Genomic DNA, 21863 nt, shown 5'->3' on the forward strand with positions numbered 1-21863 from the left:
ATAAATAAAAAGGTGCAAAGAAAGCAAACCAGATGGCTCTCTTCCTAGCTGGACTTAGTAAAGGAATTACCTGCGTTTATTTTATTTTTTTCACCCTAGTGGATAAACGTATCTATCTGTAGTTTGTCCACATTTTGGAAAAAGTAGAAAGTGCCTTTTTAAAAATAAGTGATGCTGAACCACATAAGGGAAAAATGAGACAGCAAGAGGAGAATTATACTGCCGATGCCTTAAAAAGTCTGGAAAATGAAACCACAAATCAAGGAAAAAATTATTGCTGCTAATTAAGTTACTTCCTTTCCTATAATTTTCTCCTCTCCTCCCCTCTTTTTAAAAGTGGCATTTATCTCTCCTCCTCCTCCTTCCTATGTGTGTCTTGGTAATATTTTGATATTCTTCATTCCGTTTTCAAGAATGGGGGTTGGGATAGTAGGATCTTAAAATTCTTATTACCAGTAAGCAAGCCTTAAAAGAGGAGCTGTAAGCTTTTTGAGAGGTGGGGGAAAACCTGAACAGCTGTGAAATCACCAGAGGATAGTGTTTTATGGAGGGAGGCATGGAGATCTAGCAAAGAATGAACAGCGTAGATTGAGAATCCAGTTGGACCAAATTCAGATTTTGAAGTTCACATTTTGAAACCTTGGATCTGCCCCAGAGCTTGTAAGGATCTTGTTCTAAGCAAGTAGTAAGTTACTTTGCAGATAGTGGATAACTTTAGTTGTAGTTGCAAAGTTACTTTCAGGTGCAGCCACCTAGGGTATAACGAGTAGCACTTGTTATTTCCTAAAGTTCCTTTTCAGGAATTTTTGAGGTATTTGACAGCAGTTTTCAAGTTTTCTGCTATGCTCTTATAGCTCTCAAGTAGCAAAAGAAGTATGCTTTCTTGTTGTTTTTCATCAATATTTTCAAGATGCAATCTCAGAAAAGGCCACTAGGGGGAACCAGAGAATATTTCCCTGCAATTTTTTTTCCTGGGCGGCTGAGAACAGAAAGAGCATGTGTTCCCATCACTACAACATGTTAATACATACAGTACAACAGATTATGTGATTGGAGTGATAAAATAATGACTGTAATCAATTTCTGAAAAAGCAATTAGAAATGCATGAAATGCATTTTAAAATGTCACGTCCTGAACGTTCTTTCCCACTCCATATCTTCATAGGTCCACTCTCAAATTGGTTGTCTGAACATTGTCTTTTCCATGGTCCAAAGCTTCGGTGGCCCTTGTTGTGCATGCACATGGTTTGCCAGAATTGTATCAGCGTGCTAGTCTTCCTGCAGCCCTTTCAAGCTTTTAATTATTCAAGCCTTTGAAAGACAAATATAAACAAAGGGATATCATAAGCTCACAGATTGTGTGAAGGTGACATTCACTTTAAAGGCTGACGGTGTTTCCCTATGTCTTCCCCCTCTGTTCATTATTTCCAAAACTTCAATGCACGGAAGCACAGACCTTTTCTGAATTGTGTGTCATCTTTTATTCTTCTGTGCATACATGATGATGGCTATGGTGATGACAATGATGGCAGTAGTGATGGGGATGGTGCTAAATCCAGGTGACTGGGCTATATCCAGTCTTAGTCCCTGCTACAGTATACAGTGGTGCCTCGCTTAACAATTTCCCCACATTACGATGAATCCGCTTTACGACGATCTTTTTGTGATCACAATTGCAATTGCAAAATGATGGTCTAAATGGGGGAATTTCGCTTTGCGATGATCAGTTTATCGGTGAGTTTTTATCCCATTGAAATGCATTGTACGGGTTTCAATGAGTTTCAGTGGGGTTTTTATTTTCGCTTTACGATGTTTTCGCTTAATGGCTATTTTCCTGGAACGGATTATCGTCGTTAAGCTAGGCACCACTGTATTTGTGAAAATCAATGCAAGTTACATAAATAGAGTCAAGTTCCATTCATTTTAGTGGTCTAAATTGAGTTGTTGGTCTAACTAGAATGTCGGATCAATAGGAAATGGAATTCAAAAGTTTCGTGGATTCCATTGATTCAAAGGATCTGGCCCAATGGGGACTTACTTTGAATTTAGCTCATTGGATCTACCTTTATTTGGATGAAGATTGGATTTAGCCTCTAATGATTAAGGCAATGAGGATTTGTGTTGGAATAATTGATTCATTTGCAGTGTGCTAGAGGAGAGCCTTGTGAATACCCTGGACTGCCAGAAAGACGAACAAGTGAATCCTAGATCGAATCAAGCCTGAACCATCCCTGGAGGCAGAAATGATGAAAGCGAGGCTTGTCCTACTTTGAGCACATCGTGGGAAGGCAGGATTTGCTGGAAAAGTCAGGAATGGTGGGCAAAAGGAGTGTTTTGGTGGTGCTCAGCCTCCCTTCATACCCAGAATCTAACTTTTAGATTAGAAGAAAAGGGTCTCTTTCCATGGTGTGTGAAAACTGGATGCCCAACTGAAGCATAGCGAGGACAGACTTCAATGGTGTTAAGCCAATTGGCGGTTCTCCATCCTTAGGGTGGTAGAACTTTAGCTGTGTCCTCCACGATTTTGTCTAGTCACTGGTCCTTGTCCACCTCACCAGGCAGGATTGTTTGAAGCATGAAACCCCCATTGATCTCCAGACATTTGAACCTCTTCTTAGCGTAACCCAACTTCCTTGGAACGAAGGATGGGGATACGAAGCACCGGTTTCTCATGAGGGCTGTAGAGGAATCAAACGTTTGGGACCAAAACGTTCATACGTTTGCTGTGCGTTTGAAACAGTTGGCATTTGGTCAATGATGAAATGCTGAGTTTGAGTTTGCATAAAGGTTTACCTCATTAGCTTGCCTAATTAATATGCCATCAACCATTCCACATGACACTGTCCTTGTTCTCCCTCTGCTGTCTGTGTCTACACACATACATAGGCCAATGGAAGGAAGCTGCAGGCGGCTGCAGTCAGTGTTTGAAACTGTTGTGGCCATAGTTTTATTGATTTATTCATCCCATTTCTAGTTTGCCATTTACCCAAGGGACTTTAGTCGTTTGAAAAATTATACCCAGGAGGCAGTTGATGGAGTCTTTGATTCTAGAGAGTGCCCAGTTGTATCAGATCAAAGACATCTCAAGTCTACTAGCCTGAATCTCATGATGGCTAAAGAGAAGCCCATGAGAAGCCCACAAGGAAGGTAAGAACAGCAATCATTTAAAAGGCTGAACGGACATAGGAAACTTGATTATACTGAATCAAACCTATGGTCCATTCAACCAAGTATTGCCAACTCTGTCAAGCAGAAGATCTCCAGGATTTCTAACAAGGTGCTGTCCTACATAGCCTGACTTGGAGATCTCTCCTAATATCCCCCACACTTGATTCTGCTTTGCTCCCAAGAGCAGGTAAGGTTGGAGGTGTTCAAGCTGGTATGGTGGAAATGGGACCTTCATGTCCTCAAGCAGTCCATTTTTGGTGGAGAACAATCAGCAGAAGAGGGCAGTTGTTTCAGTGAAGTGAAGTTCTTGGAGGCATCTGACCAGTCAGAGAGGAAAATGAGGTGGTCAACTAGCTGTACCTTGGACTTGAACCAGTGAGGTTCTTCCTGTGTCCCCTTGTCTCCTTCTCCCCTCCAAATACCTATTTCTAAATATTACTTTTCAGGCTCCTAAATTCTTCTTTTCTTGCTTTTCCCAGTTACAGAGAGCCGAGGGGTTCTGGAGAGTACCCAGAAATTCTCCTTGCTTCCGACGTACCTGCCGGTGAGCTATCACATCCGCAACGCCGATGTCTCCTTCTTCCTCAAAGAGGCCAACCAGGATATCATGAGGAACTCAAGCCTTCAATCCCGGGTGGAATCCTTCCTCATCTATAAGTCCAAGAGGCCGCCCATCCTCAGTGCCACCTATGGACCGTTTTCTATTGAGCAAGTGATCCCTCAGGAACTGCTGCTCCCTTCGAACCCATTTGGATCTGCCGCCCCCAAATTTTCGTTGAACTGGAAGCTGAAGGCGTACATTATGAACAGCAAGATTTACCCGACGCGACCGAAGGTCCAGATTCTTTTCTACGTTGTCGGGAGGGACTGGGACGATTACAGTGTCGCCGAACGACTGCCCTGTTTACGAGTCTTTGCTTTCCGAGAAACGAGGGAAGTCCGAGGCAGTTGCAGACTGAAAGGGGAGCTGGGATTATGCGTGGCTGAGTTAGGGCTCCTCCCCAGCTGGTTCAACCCCCCTACGGTGGTCGCCGGCCGTAAGAAGCTCCCGAACCAGTCGGAAGGGAGTCCGGTGGAGCTTTATTACACAATCCAGCAGGGAGATGAGAAAGGAGATTGTCCCAAGGAAGCGCCAAAGAAAAATAATGGGATCAGGCCTGGGCGCAATGATATCGATGAATCGGGGCCGCCTTTGCGGAGGATCGGAAGTGTTTTCCTTTACCAGACACGAGGTAGCCCTTCCATGAGCGAAATGCGGTTGGATAATAACATCGCCATCCAGTATATACCAAAGACGGTCAAGCAAGGGGATGTCTTGACCTTCGTTGTGTCGATAGCAACAAACTCAACAGAAGATCAGTTTACGCTGAGGTAAGGCCACAAAGACTTGTTTGAAACTCAGACGGATACCTTCCCCGGAATTTTAATTTTCCCTTAACGAATGTCAAACATGCTTTCTGTGCTCCATTTTGGGGGGATGGTTGGGTTGAAGGTTGAAGTCAAATCCTATGTGGGCCAAGCTGATGATGTTTAGGAGTGTATTCTGCTGCATTCCCGTGCTTTGCATAGAGCAGGGTTTGCGAGAAACTGAAGCCTGCTTCAGGCAGTGACATGCAATGGCTTGTAGTACTTGAAATGCTTTGTTGTGCGGCAGCATCTAGTTTTGACCCATGTTGAATAATTATGCTATAACGTTAAGAATTATTTGAATGCTGGAATGCGTTGGTAGTGAGGGGAAATGCTGTGGACCAGGGGTAACACACATAGATTGGAAGTAGAAGATCCAGATTCATTTCCAGTTTGAACTGTTTACACGGGAAGAAAGAGAAGATTTCTAATGAGTTAAGAATGGAAGGATCCTCCATTTCTTCCTTTTGGATCTGTCTCCCTGTAAGTGCATCGAGGGGGAGTCCTTTCCTCTCTTGAATTAGAAACCCAACGTAGAGAATGTCTCCTGCATTTTCCAGTTTAAATTCTGAGACGCTGGCGAAAATTTGCTTCTTGTCTCAAATAGTGACTTATTGGAAGTATTTGAACTTTGCAGGATGCTGGTGATGGGATGATGACTGAAAAGGGGGCAGGAGTTGAGAGCTTTTCAAACATCTCTGTCTGCAAGGGTGTGTTTTTACCCATTTGTCCCATGAATGCCTTCTGATTCCTGGTGGGAAGTTCTGGAAATTCTGGAGCCCGGCTTCCTGACTCGTACTGCACCCGAGGACACACAGCGCAGTCTTATGCCCAAAAGCGCAATCCAATAGATCATTGGTTCCCAACTTTGGAACGCCAGGTGTTTGTGGACTAGAACTCCCAGAAGCCTTCACCATTTGCTGTGCTGGCTAGGATTTCTGGGAGTTGTAGTCCAAGAACATCTGGGGGACCCAAGATTGGGAAGCACTGGGATAGATGCTTAACTGGAAAGAACTCTGAAATCACAGGGGGATTTACTCCTGAGATTTCTGTTACTATTCCAGGGTGAACCAGGAAAACAACAAAATTGAAATACAAGCTTGGAAGTGTCAAGGTAAAGAGGAGTCCTGTTGTGTCTCTGTATGATTTACATCTTTGCCTTACCTCCCTACACCCAACCTTCACATTATGTGATTCTTCATTGATTTAGGCTGGATCAGGCCATCGTGGCCAGTGTTTATGGAAAGGCACATGGTCTGATTTCCTTTGAGATTGCCAGCTATGTACGAGGCAGTCCTTTCTATTTGCCTCCCAATCAGGTGACAGGATAGAGACGCTATGCTGGAGATACCACCAGTCACTAAGGAATATACAACAGAGTATATTCTTGGTGCCGTATATCGCTGTTGGCAGCCGGTTGGTTGGGTTGTAAATCCATGTGTGTATTGTTCTTGTGCACAAGAATGAGAAACTGCCCAAATTTAGTGCCCAAATGTTCAGAGTGGTTTAGTTGTCATCTCTCTTTTTTTGCGCAAAATTGCACAATTCTTAAAATCATGTGAAATCACATCCGCTCAAATGAGGGTGACTGTTGCTTTATTTAAGAATTTGCAGTTTGTTTCATTTGTGACAATGACCTGGTCCTCCAGGGCCGTGTATATGTGTGTGTCTTTGTGTGTGTCTACATGTCAGCACCGTGCTTCTCAAAAGGAAAAGGCACTAGATTTTACACAAATTGCAGAGACTTTGAGGGGGCAAAAGATGTCACGTTGTCTTGTACTCGGAGGTGGGAAATCTTGAGTAGCTTTAAAATTCCTCATTGTGGTGTTTTCATTGTGGCTGTGCACTCTAATACCAAGGAATTTAGTAAGTCTTATTTCCGTGCCTGTGTAGGACATCCGTTTTCCAAAACAAAGAAATAAACAACTCCAAATGCAAAGGCAAGCATTAGCACAACCCAGCTCTTTAAAAATCCGCCGCGAACAAAACTTCCAATCTGATTTATTAACAATAAATAATGAAAAATCCACCAGACAAAGCCGGAAACCACCACCGACAGCAAGAAGAAAAACACTGAAGAAATACTAAATATAAAAACCAATTTGCAGAAATGGAGAACACAGGCGTGCACAAGCCTCTTGTGTAAATACCTTATTTTTAAAAGAGGCAACAATACGGATGCTAAACACGAGTAGCAGAAAAATTAAAAGCTACATCATGCTCCCATACCTGCCTAGAATGAAAAGGATTTTACCCCATGCTGGAAAAACAAAATAATGATGGATTGTAGCTGGGGATTGCCATTGTGCTGGAACTATTTTAATTTACAAATAAAGCACCTTTGTATTAACTCCCAGGCGTTTGTGTAGCACTGTTTTCTCATCACTTCGGTTTATGTATGCAAAAATGGTACGTTGGAATCTTGTTTCCCGCATCAAGGAGATCTATGAAGGCCATCTTCATAAACCTTCCTTCGTTCCCAAGGTGTGAGGAACATTTTTCAGCATCTCAACACCCTTGCAAGCGGCGTTTTGCAAAACTTAAAAGAGGGATTTTTTTTAACCAACACAGTAAGAGTTGTCTACAGAGCGTGCTAAGTCAGGAGGACAACTAGAACTTTACTCATTATAATACCCATTCAGAAGATTCCCACTGGCACCTTTGAACCAAAGTTCTTTTGGCGTTTTTGTAATATTGTCCCAAAGTTTTAGAACTCTGAAATTTTAGGCAGGGTGCAGAGTGTTATTTTTAAAACATTGCTTGTTTTTTTTTAACTGCTTGGTGACTGCCAGGTGTCTGTTCTTATTTTCTTTCCTCCCTTCCTGATAAACAAAAACAGATTTATTTCTTTTTTTAAAAAAATCAGCAAAGTACTCTTGGGCTCCCCCTAGTGTCCAGCTTTAACATGATCCTCAGGAATACTTATAAAAGTATGATAGAGGAAGCAAAACAAGATGTCCCTTGGTAAAATGTTTCTGTGCAAAAGGGGTGTCCTTTCCCTTTCAGAAGCAAAATGTGCGGAGCAAGTGAAGAACTGGATAATTGTTCAGAAAGATGAAAGCAACCTACCATATGCTTCTAATTCTTTAAACATTCCATGGGGCACTTCCTTAGCTTTTGTCATTTTGTGCAATCTGCATTATTATTAAGGCAAAAAATGGTTGTCGTCAGGGTGAGAACTCTTGTTCAGACCAAGAAAAACACCTGATTCCCCAGAGCGAAAAACATACAATCTCCAATTCTTGTGGAGGAGGAGAAAAGAAACGAAGACAGAGTACAAGAGAAACGAGGAAGAACACGACAAACGAAGACCCCTATCCAAAAGGAACCAAAGCATAATTCTATGGGAGACCCAGACAAAAGGGAACACATCCTGCTCGAGATGCTGTTACCATTCATTGACGCAATGATGGGGCCATTTCCCACCTGTCATGTTCTTGTAGGAGAGTATATCATCAAAGCACAGTTGAACATGTGTGTCTGTTTTCCCCCCTTGCGGTTGCGTTGCCTGGATGTTGCCGTTCACCTCCTGACCCATTCATCCTAAGCATTCCATCTGTTCAAGCCTTGGTTTCCAGCCCAATGGAGCAAAAGGGATGGTGAAAAGCTTTTGCCAGCAGCTCTTGGCCTCGAAACATCGGGCTCGGATGTCGTCTGCCTCTTGACAAAAGCCTGCAAACCGACAAGAGGGAAGAGGGGAGGGTGAGCGTGTTTTCCGGTGGGTTGTTTGTTTCCCCCGAACAGAGTCGGCCACGGCTGCTACCTTCTCTCCTCGACCCGCCCACCCCCTCAAAAGAAAACTGAGGTGAACTGTTGGGCAAGTTTGGCTTTATTTTGTCTTCTCCCCTGGTGCCAAGGTTGAAGGACGAGTTTGGTGTGCCAGGGTGCTGAGCAGACGCCAAGCCTCCCCCAAACGGTTCCTGTTCGTTCTGCTTTTTAATTGTGAAGAGCGAGTGTCAGCCGTGGGCCGTGCCGAATCTCCCATGGAGAACCCCAGCTGGGCATGCTACAGGTCACCGATTCAATTCCAAATACCCCCAGGTAAAGCTGGGACACATTTGACCTGAAAAGCCCGCAGAGCTTCTATCGAGCAATACTAGGCTGGATGGTGTAATGTTATGAGTTGGTGTCTGGCAGTTTCTTAAATTCCTGGCTAGAGGGGAAAACGTTTTATTGCGTTTTGAGGTCCAAAACAACCTGACAAAAGGACAGAGGAATGAGCTGAAAGGTAACTTTATACCCAAGAGTATTCATGAACTTTCTGTCCATGGATCTTTGAGTAACAGCCCATTCCAAGCATTCCTTGAATGACAGACTCCTTGATATTAAGGGAGTGTCACTACCTCATTGACTCAACCATTACAGGGCATTTAGGAGCAGAAGACGATCCCTTTGGAACTGTCTAGTCAAAGTCTAGTTCCCCATGATGGCCAACCAGAAAACTGGGACCTTGGGAGAGCCACATTCTACTGCTGTTGTTTCCAAGAAACCAGAACTTGGAGGGGTGCACCTCTCCTCTTCCACAGAGGATGTATTTACCAGGATTGGGTGCCGAAGATGGCTTTACTTGACTTGCCGACGCCTCTGTAATATGTACCATTTAATCCAGCACAAAACTACCATCCCGTGTACATCCCTACCGAAGCTGGCTGGAAGAGGATAACCATCTCTGGTCAAGAGTGGTCAAGAGTGTCCAATACATATGCTCCCTTGCTAGCAGCTCAAAACAGGCATTGGAGAAGTGGGGTGAAGCCCAGAAAAACGTATGCCAAATACCACATTGTCATCACCGCCATCTTCTTAGTCTTAAATGTGCCACAGGGTTCTTGCTTGGTTCAACCAAACCAAGCTTTCTCTTCCTGTAGCACCCTTTGTTGGGTGGTTTGTCTCCCTTCCTGGAGACCCTCAGAGGTCAGCCAGATCCTGGAGATGAGACACACTGAGGACAGATGTATAAGAAGGGTTATTGACTGTATCCCCTCTTTGTCTTCCAGTTCTGCCTCTTCCTTACTGAGGCAGATGCTCGCAGGATGACTTCACTTCCTCCTCTCCCTCTCCGAGGCACGTAGTTCGCTGTAGTCCTTCCTGACTCATTCTGTCCAGATGCAGTTCCAGTCATGAAGATTCACCCCCCTTTTTTACTCAGAACAGCCTTGGCTTTTTATTCTGAAGGGTTGCTTCTGCCCGAACACAACAGAGAGGAACTCAAGATAAACTGAAAATCAGGAAAATGTTCTTGAGAAAGAAAGAAAGAAAGAAAGAAAGAAAGAACAAATGAATGAAGAAATGAACGAACAAATGAACGAACGAATGAACGAATGAATAAATGAATGAACAAAAGAGAGAGAGAGAAAGAAAGAAAGAACAAATGAATGAAGAAATGAACGAACAAATGAATGAACGAATGAACAAATGAAGAAATGAATGAACAAGAGAGAGAGAGAGAGACAGAGACAGAGAAAGAAAGAAAGAAAGAAAGAAAGAAAGAAAGAGTGAGCCAGTGAGGGATGAAAAAACTCAGCACAGAAAGTTGACTCAGTGGCCAGTACGGAGTGGGGCGAATAGAATATGATTTCTTTCTTTCTTTCTTAAATTTATAGTGCAATGCCCTATTCTGAGCAGTTTACAATGATAAAATAGAATAATCGGTCAAAATTAAAATAAAAAAACACAGTACATTGCAGTGATGGGTTTTGAGAATCGAGCCAAATCGTTCCGTTGGTGTCTAGTTGGCTTGTACCGTTCCGGAATGTTACCATAATTATCTCTGCTCAAAGTGGGGATTTGGGAAGAAAACACATTTAGTTATGCATGTCCAGAAAGTCCCCACCCCCTTCAGTTTAAAAGAGCAACAACATGAGGACAGTTATCAGTGGCGCTCGCTTTTTGACAACAGGACTGTCGTTATGGAAATGATGTTTCACGTCACAATGCTCAGAAGCAGAACTTGGCAGTAACTCATTTTTGCTAGCGACTTTGGCAAACAAGTTGGCCTGAATCGTCTTATTTATTTAAGCTGGGGCAAGTGTGATGTCGTACATGCAATGGTGACATGCCTTTTGTATTTGCTTGCACTCCTTGTTTTTGTTCTTGGTGGTTCTCGAGTTGCCTCCGAATCATGGAGAACCCTACGAATGAGCAATCTCCAACATGCCCTGTCCTCAACGGCCCTCTTGCAAACTCAACCCCCGCGGCTTCCCTTTAGGGAGTCAGTCTATATTATATTCAGGCTTCCTCTTTTCCTGTTGCTTTCAACCTTTCCTAGCATTATTGTCTTTTCCAGCAAATCCCGCCCAAAGTAGGACAGCCTCAGCTTCAACATTTTGTCCTTGATTTGATCTAGGACCCACTTGTTCATCTTTCTGACAGTCCATGGGCTTAAGACACAGTGGGAAGATAGCTGGCCAACCTGTCCACTAGAGGCCATTTCATCCTATGATTTCTGCCTTTGCTCTTATGCTGGTGTAAAAAACAACCAATGGGATTCAGGCCATGACATTTGGTAGTGACAAGTTGGAATCAAGTTACTTTTTTTTCCAGTGGCAACTGCAGATGTAACTCATTACTTTTCAATGGAAAGAGAACAAGAGCAAAGACTAACCAACGAAAGCAATCTCCCACGCTCTCCGATTCACACAATATAGAAACCATACCACCAGAGATAATCTGTTCTGAGATTCACCGCCGACCTATGCATACTTGTGTTTCTTGTATTTGTTGGTGAGTTGAAGAGGGGAAGTGATTGACTGGGGAGGGAAGAAAAACAAAGGCTCTTTTCTAGTTTATACGATCTTCCATTTTGGATCACTTAGGGAACGGCTTCTACTCGCCGTAGGTGACTAGATTCTTTATAGGCAGGCAGGAACGTTTCCTAGTTCCCGCAACTAGAGTAGACCATTGGTCTAAATGGGCAGGGGATAAATATAAATAAATAAATAAAAATGTCTGTGGCCTGGAAAAAGTTTTTAAAGCATCTATATGGGAAGAACATACTCCCCCAATTACTGTTTGAGGCTTTGGTAACTTTTTTTTTACCCCTTCCTTTTTTGGTTTCCAATTTCAGCAGTGAGATCCCTGAAGTACTGTAGGGGAATGTCATGTAAGGAAATAATTGCAGAGTGTTTTGGCAGGCGATCAGGGGAGATATTAGAAGGGGAATCTGAAAATTGCGGGAAAGTAGCCAAGGCATTTTTTAATTTTTTTGACAGATCGCTCTTTCACCCGATATTTAATTGCTGTCCCTGTTTAACTTAATAAATTAGGCGGACTACATGGTATTCTGAGTAGGGGAGAGAAGAGCGAACAATGGGAAGCTGAGTGCTTCTCCTCCGGACATGTTGAATTATACCTCTTGGTTGGTGGGCAAGATCCTTACCGGAAGGGTAAAGGCTGGAAAATCGGTGGTCCTCATAGCTTAGTGAAGTCTCTCTTTGGACTCCAGAATCCCATCACTGACGAGAGAAGCAAAAATAACTTTCCAGCCTTCACTCTGCTGGTGCTGAAGATGGAACACCACGTTGTCTGTCGTTTTGCTTTCAAAGCTGCGCTTCCTTCTCCTGACAGCTGACGTATTTCCCTATGTAACATACATCGCTTACCTTGTCAGATCAAAGGGCTCTCAGGGTGACTGACAATATAGATTTAAAGAAAAGCAAACAAACTTGTAAAAAAAAAGCGATGCATATAACTGTTCCCATGAGAGGAACAGTTGGACTGTGGTGCAAAAATCTCATTATTTTTAAACACGTCATTTCATAGTCTTTACATATGTAATGAATGCTATCCTCTTCTTTTTTTTTCCTTTTCGGAAAATAAATATTTCAGTCAATGGTGGGTGAACAGATCCTGTTCTGATTCCAAACCAGGCAATTCCTTTCCTTATTTTAATATTCTAAATTCAGAAGACAGTCTCTAGATACTCTATACCTACAGATACTTAAACGTGGCTCGCCTGGTTAAAAGACCAAGCCTGGAAGACTTGGTGGCCCAGCTAGGCCTAGTTTCCTCTTCAGAAAGGAAGTTGCCCCAGTGGTACCTGGGAACTTCCTTTCAGAACAGGAAACAAGGTGGAACGAGGCCCAGACTAGGCCCCAAAGCCTTCCACGTGTGGGGTCTTCTATCTTATGAGCCATATTTCGGCATCTTTGTCTGCCTATGAGGGAAAATTCCCAGGATGGAGAATTATGAGATTTGTAGTATAAATAATAATAATAAAAAAATCCAAATTTATTTAATTAATTTATTTAAAATATTTCTGTTCCACTTTTCTCCTTAAAAAGAATTCAAGGTGGCAATCTCAGCGGTGAGCGCTTGTGATCCAATAACTTCTGGACACCCTCGCATTGCCTGCCCTAAATTAGGCCACCATGTTTTTCCCCCAAAAGTACTTGATCTGATGATAATTTAGTGACATATCTAGTGACATTAAAGGTTGTTCGTTTCTGTATAGGCGGGTAAAACAGTTCTATTTTCAAAAATTATAACTCAAAGGCCTGTTGCCCAAGCTTCCCCAAATTTAGCACAGGGCAAGATCAGATGCTCAGCTGCCTCAGGGCCAAATCTGGTGCTTGATCCAAAGTCCAGGTTCAAAGTTATAATGTTTTGTTTGGACTGCCCCCATTTTTAGTATTGCCTTGTAGAACGTTGATTTAATCTGCTGCACAATAACATCACTGCACTCCGGGGCAGTGATAATGAAACATCCCTGGCAATGTTGTGAATTTTATGTATTTTTTCTTGAAAATATCCTTGTGTTGATGCAGCAGCCAGGAAAGCTATCTCAAATAATGCTGCTGAACCAAGTATAGGAATACCTCTGTTTGCCTGCTCTCTTCTTCTATGGGAGGAAATTTGCGATGGAAACCTCCATCCATGTTCTAGTGAAACTAGAACAACTGGATGGCTCAGTGGTTTAAGGTAGTGGTTCTTAACCTTTGTTACTCAGATGCTTTTGAACTGCAACTCCCAGAAACCCCAGTCAGCATAGTTGGTGGTGAAGGCTTCTGGGAGTTGCAGTCCAAAACTCCTGAGTAACCCAAGGTTAAGAACCAGTGGTTTAAGGCATCTGGCTGCAAAGGCAGAGGTTGGGAGTTTGATTCCCCCACTGGGCCTCCTTGATAGGGGCTGGGTTCAGTAATCTGTAGGGTCCCTTCCAGCAGTACAGTTCTAAGATGATGATAAAACAAAGACCTATGCCAATGGACAACTCATGTCTTGTAGTGTGGCTCCTTTGGTATTCGTTTCTTTAAATCATATTAATTATATTTTCTAAAGTCTTCAGCTTCGACTGAGACTCTCACTCCCTCCTCCCCATGTTTATAAAACAGAAATGCTCAAAAATTCTCTCTCGCTCTGTGTATGTGTGTGTGTGTGTGTCGAAAAGACCTAAATCTTTTGCAATAAAGTTTTCATTAAGGTGGAAAAGCGGAACTCAGCAGAAAACGATTTAACTAGGTTTGGGCTTATAACAACTTCAGGGTTTGAAGGTATTAAGGGGGGGTTGGTTGGTTGGGTGATTGGTTTTTAAAAATATATGAGGCGCAATTTTGGAACCGGTAGGTTTGGCATATTACCGTTCCGCTGTCTCATCATTCTAATACCTTTTTAGGTGTCTGTGGAGCAAACATTAGGGGGTTTCTTGGTGGCAAGAAAATGAGGCAATATGAGGGAGGACTGTCATCCCACTCCAGATAAATAGAAGACAGATGGTTAGTGTGATTGGCACTGACAACTCGCAAGGAGCCTTGTTTGCAGGTGTTGCTTCAGTCATCCATCACACTTCTGCCTAATAGTGGGAGATGTCACTCTGATGTACTTAAATCCCCAACTGACAGGTAGGGAACCAGAAAGGTGAGGTCAACAGCTGGGGAAAGGCAGCCAGGTGAAGCCTCTTGGTCAGAAGGCAGGTGACTTTGAGATCAAAGTCCAGAACCGTCGGCCTCTGGTCCAAATCGCTTCCTGCTTTGCTCCCGGTTGGCTGACCCCCAAAGTCAAAGGAAAAAAATGTTGCTAGGCATGAGATTCCTGGGAGACCCTCAGAAATCCATTGGCATTCCTCCCCACCAGCAAAACAGGTTCCAAAATGGCCGCCGGGTGAACAAAATGGCTGCCTGCTGTGTTGCCTCGCTTTAGAGGCACCCAAAATGGCTGCCGCAATGGAGGATCTTCGCATAAGGTCAGTTTTCAAGCCCATAGGAACGCATTAAACACGTTTTAATGCGTTTCTATGGGCTTTTTTATTTCCCTTAGTGACGAAATCCCTTAGCGACGTTTTTCCTAGAACGGATTAACGTCGCTAACCGAGGCACCACTGTAGTCAAAAATTGAAGGTCCCATGAGTGTTTTCAAATTCCTAAGCTTGAATAGGCTTCCTGTGCTAATTCGGACTTCCAACTGCCATTTTCATCCTGTGAAGAAGGCGGAGGAAAGGGGTGGAGGGAGGCTAAGCTTGATGGGAGCTGCAAGAGATTATGGGCCCGGTGGTTTCTTTGAGAGGCTGGTGGGAAGAGGCCTGCCATGCCCACTATGGCCGTTTTTGTCCATAGGTTGCAACATGTAGGTTGTAACCCGGTTCAGCCCTCGTTTCGTTCGTTTAGTCATTCAGTCGTGTCCAACTCTTCATGACCTCGTGGACCAGAGTACGCCAGGCCTTCCTGTCTTCCACTGCCTCCCGTAGTTGTGTCAAATTCATGTTGGTTGCTTCGCAGACACTGTCCAGCCACCTCATCCTCTGTTGTCCCCCTTCTCCTCTTGCCGTCACACTTTCCTAACATCAAGGTCTTTTCCAAGGAGTCTTCCCTTCTCACGAGATGGCCAAAGTACTGGAGCCTCAGCTTCAGGATCTGTCCTTCCAGGGAGCACTCGGGGTTGATTTCCTTCAGAACGGATAGGTTTGTTCTCCTTGCAGTCCAGGGGACTCTCAAGATCCTCCTCCAGCACCACAACTCAAAGGCATCAATTCTTCAGTGGTCTCCTTTCTTTATGGTCCAGCTCTCACTTCCATACATCAGCCCTACTTGGCTTCTAAAACCAGACAAGGTTGTTTGAATTCCTGGTTGTATGGTGGCCCTGTAAAATTGGATGGGACCTTCATATCCACATAGGAAGTTGCCGTATGTTGGAGGTGACTTAATAGCACATAACAAGAGAATTCTGTCGTGAGCTCGTGAAGCAAACTTTCCAGACCCTACTCCAAAAAGTTACTTGTACAGTCCAAAAATTACTTTTTCAAGTCCTGGCTAGTATTCCAACACACCGCCAACAATAATGGAGAATCCTGCTTGCTAGTGAAGAGACCCTGGCAGAAGTAGTTCAGAAAAGTTACTTTTCTGAGATCTGAATGTGTTTGATGATATTCGGCCGATCTGCCTCTCCCCGATACGACGGAGCGACTGCTTTTACTTCACACAGAGAGAGATACACAAAACTAGAGTGATTTATTTAGCTCATTTTGCGAAGCGCTGGGAACGGCCGCTTTAATATTTACAACTGGATGGCAGAGCAGCCCGGCTCTCATTCCACCTCCTTTCCCCCAATATTTAATTGCAGTTAAATGAGAGTGATTTGGCTTCGGCGGCGGAATTACGGAGGAAGCAAAGAAAGTGGGTGTTTGGGAGGAGAATCTCCAACATAAATCCAGGCCTTTGAATTAAAGATCTTTGCTGTGTGAACTAATGAGCTCCCTGTGCAATTAGGTGGCAATATCTTCAGTCGGAGCTCCAATGGGAAAGAGGAGTTTCTGGACTGAATTAAGGCCATGCGAACAGATCCTGCCTCTTCTTGAGTTACTTTTCACAGACATCCAGAACACACACACACACACACACACACACACACACACACACACACACACACACACACACGACACACACAATTTTGGGGGGCAGTTTTTGGCACCACTCCAAAATTCCTCTCTGCTACAGTTGTACTTCCCATCATTGGGTTCTTCTACTTCCTCCTCCCTTATCCTCTTAGACCTGCAGAGCAAGAAGGGATCCAGTAGATCATCAAGTCCAACCCTTGTCAAGGAGCCTCCGTGGAGTATCGAACTCCCAACCCTCTGACTCCGCAGCCAGATGCCTTAAACCACGGAGGTCTCCAGCATTTCTATCCTTGGCCTCATTTTTGAAAACATCCTATTGGTTGCAAGGATCCAGCTGTGTGTGTCTCTTTATTAATCATGCTCCTGAGTGCTCTCAAAAACACTTTACCCAGTTCTCCATGAGGATCATTCAAAAAAAAATCTTTTCCTTTCTTTCTTTCTCTGAAATATCTCTACCCCACCTTTCTCCTTAAAAAGGATCCAGGCTGGCATACATCATTTACAGACAATATTTAAAAACTAAAAACCGTTATGTCTCCAAATACTAAAAAGGATCGAGCAAATGCCGTGCTAAAGGACGGTAAACGAAAGCAACATCAAAACACATTCAAAAGCAACAAGGCACAACCATCCATTTAAAAACCCCACTCAGGTACTGAGGGAAAGTTTGCCTGAAGAGAAAAGTCTCTGCCTGCTTCTGGAAGACGAGATCAGCCTGGCCTCCAGTGGGAGGGAGTTCCACAGTCTGGGGGCAGCCACAGAGAAGGCTTTCTCCTGTGTCCCCAACAAATGCACCTGTGAAGATGGTGGGGCTGGCATCTGTAAGTCTTCTCATAGCCAGTCATTACAGAAACGAGAACTGAGTTGATTTATTGTGATGGTTGCCATCATCACACTTCAACAGCAGCTGCCAGGAGCATCTGGAGAGAGGTTGAGGTGGTGAACAGCTGACAAAGAACCCATCATAATTATGCCTAAATGTTACAAAGGAATCACATACGGGTTGGGTGGGAAACTGTTTCCAGGAAAACTGTCGGCCAGAGTTCGGAATTCTGCCACCAAAACAGACAGGAATGGATGGCAATTCAGTGGATGGGAAGACTGGCCACTGGGGCCATGGATACATGGGAAGGGAGGAAGGGATGCAATAGCGCCATCATGAAAGAGCGACAAACAGGACATAAACTGAAGTGGGGAGTTGTTGAGAGCTCACCTCCGCCATTCTTCTCCACCTGGATTTGGTGGGGTGCATCTGGTTCCCCCCTTTTTTCCCCTTAAAAACCAGATATCATCTAAAACAGCTCCAGGACTTCCTCCTAAAACCACCGTTAAATGCCCATCTGCAGGAAACTTCTAGAGTTGTGGTGGCCATTTATTTTGGCCGATGTGGTTTCTTTCCAGCATTGGAGAATTCTTTGTGAAGCAGCTTGATGTGATCCAGCAGTAGTTGTTCAGTTACCGCCCATCATCTAAAAAGCACGAAAATTTGGGGAGCTGTTTCTTTTTTTTAATTTTGGAATTGCTGGAAAATATCTGTATTTATCTACACCTTTTCCTCTGCAGGGAATATCAGATTTGCAGGATATTTATCACAACTTTAGCCTGATGGGAGACCTCTTGATGAGTACAATGCCAACCTATTATGCTCTTCTTTACTTTTGTCTCCATAATGTGGTGAATTGATTCTGTTTCTAATTCTTCTGGTGGCTGAAGTGTTGTCTTGCTCCACATACAGTGGTGCCCCACATGACAACGATAATCCGTTCTGTTAAAATCACTGTGCAGCGAAATCGTCGTCATGTGAAAACAGTTTCCCCATTGGAATGCATTGAAAACCGGTTAGTGCATTCCAATGGGGAAATTACCTCATTGTCCAGCGAAGATCCTCCATAGGGCAGCCATTTTGCGAGCACCGATCAGCTGTTTTTAATCGCTGTCTTCTGAAGCAGGGGTCTGGAAAACATTTTGTGAAGCCGACGATCAGCTGTAAAGATTGTCGTTTTGCGATTAAACGGTCCGCGAAGCACGGACCAAGTCATCGTCAAGCGAAATTCCCCCATTGAAATGCCTGTTTTGCGAATCGCTATAGCGATTGCAAAAAGGCATCGCCATGTGGTTTCATCGTTCTGCGAGATTGTCATCATGCAGGGCATCACTGTATTTGTATTGCCTTTGTTCTTAATATTTGCCTACTTTAATTATAAGACCTCCCTGTCCTCTCTTAGGAAAGGTCATCTCACAAACGTAACTATGAATAAAAGTTACAATAACAACAGTGGGGCAGAGTGGGAACCCTTCTGTTGAAATGCAATTTAAGCCAACTTGTTATCTCAAGAGGGGGAAAAATCTCTCTTTTTTCCAAATTATTTTTTCTCACCATCTCTTTTACCGTCAGAGGATAAAACTAGCTGGGATTTAGAACTAAACTCAGCACTGCAGTTCCTTCCCACTGGTCGTGCCTTTCGACTTGAAGAGGTGCAGGAGGAGTAAAAAAAAAATGTACGTTCGGCGATAGCAAGGTAGCTGCTTGTAAAATGGGACGTTCTCTCCCATGCTTCAAAAATCACAAGCATCATGTTGGCTATGTGAGCCTCGGAGATGAATGAGTGAGGGCCCTGCATGTGGCTCATCTGAGAAGGTGATTCTGAGTTTATGAAGAATAATTGTTGATCTATGCAGCTGAGCCACTGAATCACTAGGCAGTCACTGGGGTGGGGGAATGGGGATGGAGGGATGGAAGCAAGAAGAAGAATAGGAGGAGGAGAGAGAGATGTAGGGAAGGAAGAAGAAGAGAAGAAAGAGGAGAAGGATGGGAGGCTGGAAACAGAAGAATAAGAGGAGGAGAGAGATATACAGAGGGAAGAAGAAAGAGGAGGAGGGATGGAGGGATGGAAGCAGGAGGAGGAGCATGGATGGATGGATGGATGGATGGATGGATGGATGGATGGATGGATGGATGGATGGATGGATGGATGGAGAAGAAGAGGAGGAGGAATAAAGGCATGGAGGGGAGGACGAAGAGGAAGGGAATGGACGTATGGATGTTCGTCGTGCATGAGAATGTGACATGTAAGGGTCTGAGCTTCCTACTTCACATCTAAGACTTATCACCCGATTCTGACTTCAGTCCCCATACTTACTTGTGAACGGAGGTTAAGTCCAACTTCCTGGATTGACACACCTCACCTGGGTGTCAAGTCCATCTTGAACGCAGAACACAGGTGGATCTGTACGCAACATGAAGCAGTAGCAGAAATAGAAACCTCAGACTTCCCGGTTAACTTCTTTCCTTACCATTGAAGCTAAAAACAAACCCCAAACTCTCCAAAGGGGCCTGGTGTTTTTTCATGCATGTAAGCCACATCTCACCTCTAGCATCTGATTGTGTGTGTGAATATACACCCACCCACACACGCACACTTATACTGTGAAAATCGTATCAGTGATTAGTTTTCCATAAATCCTTGTGGCAGAGACGAATCAATATCCAGTCCAATTTCCATCAGAACACCGCCTTATTTATGAGTGACCGGGAGACCCTCATCTATCATCCTCTCCTGACGCAGCCTATTATTGAAATAAAATGGTGCGCCAACAGGATTAGGTAGCAGCTTGAAAAGGAGGCCTGTTCTCTTTGTTTTCTCCATCTGCACATCCCAGGCTTAACTTGGTTTGGGAAGTGGTGAAAATGACGCCCGTGTTTAAAAGGCATGACATTTTGGAGTTGGAGAGGAAAATCTCTCCAACCAAATGTTGTGATATGAGACGAGCATCACCACCCAGTTTTCCATTTCCTGCGTTGTGTTCTATGGTCCAAACCCCCTGATCTTTTCTTCTGTTTCTGCAAACTCTGGATGTAAATCCCGACTTATCTCGTGCTGCTGGAGGAGAGTTTTGTGGAGACCCTGGGCTGCCAGAAAGACAAACCAGTGGGTCCTAGATCAAATCCAGCCTGAACGATCTCTGGAGGCAACGAGGTTGGAATTGAGGCTCTCCTGCTTTGAGCACATCCTGAGAAGGCAGGATGCTCTAGAAAAGACAATCATGTTAGCAAAAGTTGAACGCAGCAGGAAAAGAGGAAGACCCAATATGAGATGGACAGATTCATTAAAGGAAGCCACAGGCTTGAGTTTGCAAGAGCTGAGCAGGGCCATTGAGGACAGGGCATTTTGGAGATGGCTCATCCATAGGGTTGCCATAAGTTGGAGGCAACTTGATAGCAAAGCAAAACAACATCTCATGAGAAGCAAATGAAAAAAGATGTGGGACTGAGAAGCAGCAAAATGTTCTCCTTGCCTTTGACACACGGCTATAATCATCATCATCATTAAGGCGCCTTGCGGCACAGTGGCTAAGCTGTAGTATTACAGTTGCGGTTGATTCAGCCTTTCATCTTTCCGAGGTTGGTAAAATGAGTTACCCAGCTCGCTGGAGGGGCAGTATGTAGCTGTATAAATTAAGTTGTAAGCCACCCAGTGAGTGCTTCAAGTACTATGAGGTGGTATAGAAGCAGCACACATTGCTTTTTGCTCTGTCTCAAGATTTGATGGTGCTTCTTAAGCTTCTGGCCAGTTTTACGGGTCCAGTCACTGGTGGATGCTGAACAAGTTGGGTTTCATAGGTGAGACCCCGTCTTCACCCTGACATGGAACAAGCTGGTTGAAATGGACCGGCCTTGCCAAAGGACAATCTCCCGAATACTGTACATTTTTGCTCAGGCAAAGTGGATTTGGAGATTTGAGTGTGTAGGCAGGAACAAGTGCAAAAGTGTAAGAACCATTTAGCAACCCCAAACACCAGTATTTGAAAACTGGAAGAGGACTGATTGTGTCAGGAGTTGGGGAGCATTTCAGTGCTGGTGGCATTCGAGAGAAAACAGGACCACCTTCCATCAGATCTGCATTGATTTGGATTCCTGCCTTGAGCAGGGAGGTGGACTTGATGGCCTTATAGGCTTCTTCCGACTCTGTGTCTCCTCCAGTTTCAGTTTTTTGGCCTATTTTTTGGGTGGTCCATGAACTCCTCCTTGAATTGCCAGGGAACGAAGCTGACCCACAGATCTGCCAAAGTTGAGCTAATTCAGACGAATGCGTTGAGCTTTCATTGCCGCCTCGGAACAGCTCAGAGTTGAGTTTTCGTTTCTCCTGAAGTTTGAAAACTTGCAGTGGAACTTTGCTTCTTTGAAGATATATGGATTATAGATATCCCATTGATTCAACAGATCCGCTATAGCTTGAACCCAGTATGGAAGGAAGAACACTCAGCTGATGCCTCATTCTCATTATCTCAGGCTTCTTGACATGACAAGATACCTTGACAAGGAAATTTTAATCCTTGAATTTCAATGTTCAATTTCTCACCTGCAGAACAAGATAAGACGTCTTTTGTTCAGCAGCTTCTGACAAATGTCCCTATGTAAAATTAGCATCCTTTCCCTTTGAGCAGTAAAGCTTACACAGACAACCAC

General features: G+C 44.0%; 1 protein-coding gene across 2 annotated transcripts in view; it reads left to right on the plus strand.

Moving 5' to 3' along the window:
* Positions 1-21863, plus strand: part of TMEM132D (transmembrane protein 132D) — a 233539-nt gene that overhangs the window by 56225 nt on the left and 155451 nt on the right. The window contains exon 3 of one of the 2 annotated variants that reach the window (XM_078381730.1): positions 3648-4539. The exons of the other annotated variant lie outside the window; for it this stretch is intronic. Within the exon in view, the coding sequence (XP_078237856.1) occupies positions 3648-4539 (892 nt within the window). The remainder of the gene's footprint in view (positions 1-3647; positions 4540-21863) is intronic. 2 annotated transcript variants of the gene reach the window in all.

Source organism: Pogona vitticeps, chromosome 14, assembly GCF_051106095.1.
Source record: "Pogona vitticeps strain Pit_001003342236 chromosome 14, PviZW2.1, whole genome shotgun sequence".
Lineage (NCBI taxonomy): Eukaryota > Metazoa > Chordata > Lepidosauria > Squamata > Agamidae > Pogona > Pogona vitticeps.